The 8748-nt window shown below is 30.9% G+C and overlaps 1 protein-coding gene across 1 annotated transcript in view; it reads left to right on the top strand.

Annotated features, from left to right (window-relative positions):
* Positions 1 to 615: 615 nt before the first annotated feature.
* The window catches only part of LOC106462190 (sodium/hydrogen exchanger 7-like), a 36067-nt gene continuing 27934 nt past the window's right edge, over positions 616 to 8748 (top strand). Inside the window, exons 1-2 of the mRNA XM_022389385.1 lie at positions 616 to 880; positions 5108 to 5346. Of these exons, the coding sequence (XP_022245093.1) occupies positions 634 to 880; positions 5108 to 5346 (486 nt within the window). The 5' untranslated portion in view covers positions 616 to 633. The remainder of the gene's footprint in view (positions 881 to 5107; positions 5347 to 8748) is intronic.

Here is an 8748-nt window from a genome sequence, read left to right as displayed (position 1 = left end):
GCTTGACTCAATTGTCTGTCTCTATATCTATCTGCAGTTATTTCTCCGCTTTATTTGCCAGGCTTATATACTAAAAAAAGAGGGCACCTGGAACAGACTAGAGTTGCCAGGAAAATTCAAGATTCTTCCAGAATCTCATGACGTGTTACCAGCGTCACGTGACTTCCGCTGTCATAACAATATTATACAAAACATTTTGGATGACATTTAGTACCTCGAACATCAAAATCGTTTCTACGTTTATGACAATCTTAACAATAAATCAGCCACAATAACAGGCTAGTTAATCATTCAGTATTATCTTCTACTCTCGCGCGTTTACATTGTTTAAATCGCTTCTTAAGCCCCCAGTGGCTCAGCGGTATGTCCGACGACTTATACGCTAAAAACCGGGTTTCGATACCCGTGGTGGGAACAGCACAGACAGCCCATTGTGTAGTTTTGTACTTGACTACAAACAAACATCGTTTCTTAAATTTACAAGAAAATTCTAGACGTTGAGCTACGCAATCATCTCATGACGTCAAAACTTCTACTAGCTGGAATTAATTCAAACATCTAAATTACGCAATATCATAGGCTACCAGCAGTCAACAATAAGGATATTGAACGGGCGTACCCGGTGCTTGGAAGATGGCGATAACGTTTGAATGTGTATTATGTGTTCTCTATGTGTTGTTAGTTTTATGTTATGATAAAGCTAACGCAAATGCACCAACAGATATTAGATTAGATGAAAAGGCAAGAGGCATTCATCGCATTGATTCTCAAAACATTCTTGCTTACGTTTGTCTGTTAATATTAACAGTTTGCACGATATGGTTGTTCAAGCGTAGACGTGCTCGCTTTCTTCATGAAACTGGGCTTGCCATAATCTATGGTGAGATACAAGCTCATTGTACTTGTATGGTTAAAAATAATAGCACCTGAAATACTGCTAAGTTTCGCTTCACCCCGAATATCTCCTTGATTAAGTTATTCAGTTTATGTTTTGTTTTATAATGCTTGCCAGTTGAATTAAAGAAAATTAGTGTCTCCCCACCATAGTTTTTCTGTTGCATTGTTACTGTTTGTAGTAATAACGATTAACAGAAAAATACTAGTGTTAGTATTAATATTAGTAGTAATGTTTGTAATAATACTTATTGGTTATACCAGAAAATTAAGCTGTAATGAAATGATTATAGATGATCTATCTGGCTAGTGGATTGCCAAAGTATTTCACAAATCACTATATATAAGTATAGATAATGGGTTAATGGTAAAGATATAAAGCACTTGAGCCAGATAATATTTATCCTGGATGAAAGTGAGGTGCCAGAAGATTAGATGTTAGCCAATTTCAAACTGGTATTTGTAAAGGTGAAGTCATTTCATGTTCTCCCTGCATATCTACTCTTGTGAAAAACACAAATTTTTTTAAACCAAACCGTTATTTTATTTATCAGGAAATCATCTTTTTTTTTCTTAAGCTCGTGTAAAGTACTACCTCTGCTGATAGCGACTCATTCCTTAAGAGGGACAAAAGTCTAAATCAACATAATATATATTTATATATATATGTACTAAATGAATAAAGAAATAAATGTTTTTCATTTTCCAGGAAGGTAGGAAGTGCCCCCCTTGCCCCAGCTCAGGGCCCTAATCTCATTGTACATTGCCATAATCTAACTAATCATGTGACCTATAACAATTTCCAATGGAAAACTTTCTACTTTTTAAACCCCTAATTGTAACCAATAAAAATCATACTCTTGTCTATCATTTTTTACGTTTCAGTCTCAACAAGTTGTAGATCATTTGATATGAATAAAGCTATGCCCCCATCTTTTAAGAGGTTATATTAAATAACTTATAACCTGGACATTCAGGGTAATTCCTATTATCAGTGCTCTCCAAACCTAACCAAGTTTCAGTAATTCCCATTACATCAGTCTTAAACCCTGAACACCTATTTTGTTCCTAATACTCCATATAGTAGTAACTAAGCATGAATCTATTATGCTTTTCTTTAAATCTGATAGACTGTAAAACAATTATTTAATTTTTTATACCATCAGTTTCCTCTTTTCCTTGTTTACTTTCAGTTTCTCAAACTTTCATTACTAAGCAAATGTAATGAACTTGTTTGAGTGTTGGGTTCTGTATTTATCAGGATGGGTGTTATTTTGGGGCTTGAGCTTTGGTAGAACATTGATTTTGAAACATTAGCATGAACAAAGGTTGAGGTAGAGCCAATTTCTTAATATTGTGAATCATTATATTGGTTCCTTACTAATGATCTTTCCATTTGAAATGGATGGTTAGTAAAATTTACTAATCAATTAAGCATCAGACTCATTAGTTGATTACATTCAACTAATCAGTTATATTCACATGAGACTGGATAGTTGGAGTAATTGGAAACAAGTTTTGATGAGTCATGATACTAATTGATTAAGTTGAACAACCTTGAATTAATCAAAAATAATGAAGCATAGAATAATTGAAAACTGTAATAATGTGAACACTAATTTTGATTATTTTTGTACATAAATTTCATCATAATTTTGATTTTTAGAGTATTTTACATGGCACTATTTGTGTACAATTATTTTTGTCCTATAACTTAACATTTTCAACTTTTTGGATATGTCATTATGGATACTCATATCAGATTTCAGCTTTACATTCTTCCTTTGACTTTAAAGTTTTAACAGAAGTAAATTGCTTTCTTTTCTAGAAGTAATGCTTTTAATCTAACAGTATGGGACTGGATTTCTTGAATTGTAGTGTGTATGTATCAGTTTTAATACTTAATCTCTTTTTGTTATTTCTCAGACTTTATATTTTCTAACACTAAGTATTTTCAGTGATATTTGAATGTAAATCACTACTCCACTGTTAATATGTTGGTCATACTTTAGCAAGTGCAGTTAACACTGAGCTAGTCCACTTCACTTGTGAGTCCAGAAAATGATATCCTTGAGTTCTGTTTGCTTGTGTTCAGTTTTTTCTTTTTATATTAAATCTGTTTTCATCTTGTATTATGTTACAACAAATTACTTTTTTATAGTGTTGTTCCAAGGTTCTTTTATCAAAATTAAGGTAACACAGTGGAAAGTTTAAGAAAAACCCTTGAGATATACTGTTTTTCATACAAAAAAATATAATTAAAGATGAACAATTGTACATAGTGATGGAACAAGATTGTGTTAACACTGTTTTGTTAGTTAATTCTACATTAAGTAATCTTTGTAGATGTGGCATATTAGATATATGCAAATTGGCTGTGGTCAACTTAGAATGTTGTGTGAGCTCATTACCAGTGCATTGATATTAACATCTTAAAAAGTAGTTCAGATGTTGTCTTGGGTTATATTAATACAGTAATTTTGTGTGTATTTTGTTACTCATTAGTAATGTAAATCACACTGCAAATGCCATTATCCTTTATTTACTTTCTTCTATGCATAGATTTACAGTAATGAGCCATGTGCAAAACAAAGAAATGTAAAAAGTCTTGCACCTGGCTGCAAACATTGTGGCTGGCCCCTCAATTACTTGTCTTAGAAGTGAGGCTTGTTGATGTGATGTACTCTTTTTTTTTTTTAGCCACATTTTGGATTTAGTAGAACTCCATACTAGTGGCCCTTTGATTGGCCAAAAGTGAAATAAATGTAGTTATGTTTATTACTTAGAACATACGTTGAGTAAAATATTGGCCTGCTATTGGAAATTGCATTTGACTGGTCAAAAGAAAAGATGCCAAGTTTTCAATGCATTGTTTTCAGAGGACACATTTAAAAAATGCGGTATTCCTGTGATACCATGCTTTTGGCAGAACACTACTGTTTTTAACATCTAAAATCATAACATACAAGTATGGGTAATCATTTGCTTTAATTTATTAAATTTATATTTGCCATTTAATTTGGACTATAAAATTTTCATAAATTTTTCACCTCAACGTGTTTGAATAATTCTAATTTCTCATTGTCTAATAAGCACGTGGTTATTTAAACCTTCAACTTTGGTTGACATCATATGAAGTTAGCATTTTGAAGGCAACATTTTGAATGGTCCCCTGCAAAAATTTGCAAATTTTTGCCCGTGGGGTGGTTGGTAGTTTTACACAAACTGCAAACAAAGGGTTAATATCAGTTCAGAACTGAAGCATTTCCTGTGGTTTATAGATACATTGTCCCAAGTGATGCAGCAATAAAGTTACCAAGTCTGACCTTGTAAGAAGACTCTTGTAAAGATTTTTCATTTTATATTCTTTTATCTAACAGATTGAGTTTTGGTCAAGAGTCTTTTAACTTAATCATCCAACACATTTATAGATAAGCAACTCCCCTAGTCTCAAGTTTATTTTTAGAATATGCAATAAGAAACAAAAAGACATCTTTTAATATGGCATTATTTCCCTGAAACTTGAAATTATTAAACTATGGGAATTTTGAAGGGGAATACATTTTCTTTATAGTGGTACAAAATACCAAACTTCCAAGGCAGTGATCTGTGTACCCTTGGCAGTGACAGAGTTAAACAGTACCTGGAGTAAGATGGCTCACACCAGTACTAATGATAGTTTTAATACTTAGAAATTGTATTTCTGTTTTATTTTGGTATATGATTACCAGTTAAATTATCTTTAATTATTTGTATGGCTATATGTTTATGCAATATGGCATGCAGTTTAGTCACACCAGATTCAATAAAGTACTATTAAAATGCATCTGAATCTGATGTATAACACACCATAGTATCATAATTCTGCTTGAATGAGCACAATGTTGGAATTTACAATGTCACTTATAAATTTGGTAACTATCAGTAATACTGCCAATAAATGGGTAAATTTATTTAAGTGAATTATATCATTTATCATCTTGAAATGTTAATTAATAAGTTTTTAATTTACAATTAATTTTTGTATATGTATCATTAGTACTACTATAAATATATGGTGGAGCTGTAAATAAATGATTTTTGGAATAATAAAAGTCTAACTGGTACATTATTTAACTCCTGTTACAAGAGTTATAACTTGTGACATGTGCCTGGATGTTTAGTTTCTGGCAATCAAACAAGTAACTAATGTATTTAGTCTTGCTTTTTACAGGACTAGTAATTGGAGCAATCATTAGATATGGAGCTGAAGACACTGAAATTTCATTTGTCAATGTTAAGACAACATCTAACAATGTCACTGTCCATGACATGCCCCCTGACAGTCTGTTCTTTGCAATGCAAGTCAAAACTGGTGAAGGGAGAGTCAAGACAAAATATGAGAATAAAACATATGCATATGTGTTTCGTGGTGAAGTAACTGATGTAGAGAGCCAAAAGCTTGACCAAAAGGTAAGCTTATAGCATGTACAGTATGCTCCTTGTAACCTCTGTTAGTTAAATAGTTTTATATCTGAATGTATGTGTATTTCGTATAATTTTACATAAAATACCTATTTTTGTTTGGTTTCTGTGGTTTGTTATCTGAATATGTATACATGTATATCCATCAAATATGAGCCATGAGATTATGTACATAGATGTAATTTGTTAGATGAGACAACACCTCTTTATGGTTCAATGGAACCACAGCTTTCATGCTTTATGTATCATTACAGCAGACAGACATAACTGTTCCATAAAATATTCTTTTCTGCTGACTGATATGGCATCCATACTTTTTCATTCTTTCTGGAAGGCAATTTTAACTTGTAATGGGAAATATAAAATTTTTGTTGTGGGATGGTGGATGAGATCGTAAAGCATCTTTTATTTGAAAGTTTGGAAAAACATTGAGAGAAAAAAACCTGTTAATGAGCTTTATTTTAAGAATGTGAAGAAGAAGAATATTGAAGAAAGGAAGGCTTTAACTATAAAGTGTAATGTTTTTAATTTTCTTTTTATCAGGGAAATTACATCATTTGTTATTTAATGGTTGATAAATTTATTGTTTTTAAAAAAAGGTTATTAAGATACTGAAAATTACATTGTTAATCTGATTACTGTATATGATGATTTATAGAATCTATTGCCAGAAACTATTTGTAAGTTTTAATAGAATTGAAAATTGTTTCAGGAAAGTATATAATTATCTTACCAAGATTTTAACATGAAGCTGCTTTTTCAGGTTTTTACGTATGTATGGGGCCAAATTCTTTACATTAGGTGTCTGTGACTTGTTGGTAATAAATTTCAACAATAAAAAAACAGCACACAGTACATTTGGTTTTAAGTTATATGTATTAAAACAAGTCAAATGCACATAGTAATACTGTTGGTTACCACAGTTTATGCAGAGCTTTAAATAATTGTCTCTTTTCATCCAAAGTCAGGTTTGTTCAATTACTTTAGAACACAATTAACATGACAAATTATTCTTCTCTGCTCTGCTATTACAATACAATCTGTGATAATTCACTTTATAATTGTCAATATATATGCTATTTAGGGCTAAACTTACAAACATGTAATCTAGATCTATGTGACTTTATCTCTCACTAACTGAACTTTGTCTAACCTGCTTTATAACTACATTTTGGATTCTTATTTATAAGTAGTCCAACTGAGGTCTAGAACTTTCCTTAAACTATGAGATATTATGATGTAATAATACTCGATAGAAACTTGAAAGGTTCTAGTAACTGGACGTAGTAATACAACAGTTGGCAATTCACAACATTTGAACAACATAACATATGATTCGCACAGTTACGTAAAGAAACCAGAGATAAACTACTACTTCTAAAAATGACTAAATTTAACACTCGTGATATACTTAAACTATTTAATGTGAGTATTATGATTTAGATGGATTAAGTATATAACATGAGTGTTAAATTTAGTTATTTTTAGAAATGATGTTTGATTTCAGGTTTGTTTATGTAACTGTGTACGAATCATATGTTGTATAGCTCAATTGTTGTGAATTGGGGCCTGTTGTATTATTGCATCATGATATCTCGTAATGTGTAGAAAATTCTAGGCTTTGGTCAGGCTATAAATACATATACAAAATGTCTAAACTGTGTAATTGAGAGTTTAGCCATAAAGAGCATATAGTTACAAGTTTTAAAGTAAAATTATCACTAATTGTATTGTAATAATGGAGCAGAAAAGAATAATTTTTGTCAAATTGTGTTCTAAACTAACTGATCCAACCTGTGTGAACTTTGATGGAAAAGAGACAATTACTTAAAGCTCTCGATACAAATGTGATAACCAACAGTGTAATGAACATTTGTATATACATTTGACTTGTTTTAATATATTCTAAAACAAATGGATTGTGTGCTATTTGTATATCATTGAAATTCATTGCCAACAAGTCACAGACATCTAATGTAAATAATCCAGCCCACACGTATGTAAAAACTGTCATTGATTATTCAAGATTATAAAAATAATGGAGAAACATAAAAAGATATTACTTGTTATATAGATGATTAATGAATTTGGTGTAACTTTTAGAAAAACCTTAAGCAGGATAGAATGGCTTGGTTTATAAGAGCGACATGCAATCAAGTTGAAAGATTAATGCAATTTCCCTAATTAAACTTGGATTATTCTGTTCACTTTTGGTCTTGTTGTTATAAGAATGATAATGATCTTGATGTAAAATAGGACTGTAGAGTGTGTTTGAAATGAAAAACCTAAGAAGAAAGGGGAATACAAATAGATGCATGTAAGAATTTATGACTAGCTTATATGATCAATTTGTTCAAGGTGATGAGAGTACAGGGAAGTATGATATTCTAAGGTACAGAATTGACCAAGTATACAATTATCTGCAACAGTGAGTGGATTTAGTATTTGAAAAACAGATGTAGGGCATGGTGTTTAGTTAGACAAAAAAAAATCTTGTTTTTTTACTAAGAACACAGAATAATGGATGTTTTAGATGTTTTTAGTTCTGAGAAGGATATGATTAGTGCCATAGTGCAACAGCACACACACAAATAGAGGATACTGAGATGTATTAATTCTTTCAGCACAGGCTCAGTCCATGGGACTGACCTCGTAACCATTTTGTGCTTGTTATAGTTTTCATGCTATCAATTTAAATTAGCAAGCAAATGTTATCAAAATTTGGCAGATTATCAGTAAACATTACAATGCTTTTATATGCAAAATATCAATTTTTTTAAATTAAGTCTTAAGGTTTATAAAGCAATGATTTTCTCGTGTCTGTTTTTTCTTTTCGCATGTTACCTATCTATCATGCAAAGTAATATTCATTTTAAGATTAAAAATACTTTTTTGCATCAGAAAGTTTTGAAATTTCACAATCAAAATCTTTATAATGTCCAGATAGTTATCAAAGATTTCTTAAGAAAAAACTTTATATTTTATCTGTTATTTTCAGTAATTAATCTCTGTACGGATTTGGTAGATTTGACCGATCTCGCAACCACCATAAAAATTAAGAAATAAATATAAATTATGGCTCTTTCATTCTGGAATGAACACAAATTATAGCACAAAACATAAATGTATAGACTAAATACCTTAAATCTCATAACATTATACATTGATATATATTTATTATATTGACCTTTCAGCCATGCCTGGCTAACAGTACAGAAGTAACAATGATGCAGCTCATGTGCACTCATGTTACTGTATCAAATAACATAAAACTGACATTTGGTCTATGCAAAGCAACTTGTCCTGGCTGTGTTTTAGTAGACTAGTATTGTGTAAAATACAGTTAAATTTCAATTATTATACATTATCTATGTATATAGACTATTGCTA

Source organism: Limulus polyphemus, unplaced genomic scaffold, assembly GCF_000517525.1.
Source record: "Limulus polyphemus unplaced genomic scaffold, Limulus_polyphemus-2.1.2 Scaffold1115, whole genome shotgun sequence".
Taxonomy (NCBI): Eukaryota; Metazoa; Arthropoda; class Merostomata; order Xiphosura; family Limulidae; genus Limulus; species Limulus polyphemus.
This window is presented reverse-complemented; position numbering and strand designations above follow the sequence as displayed.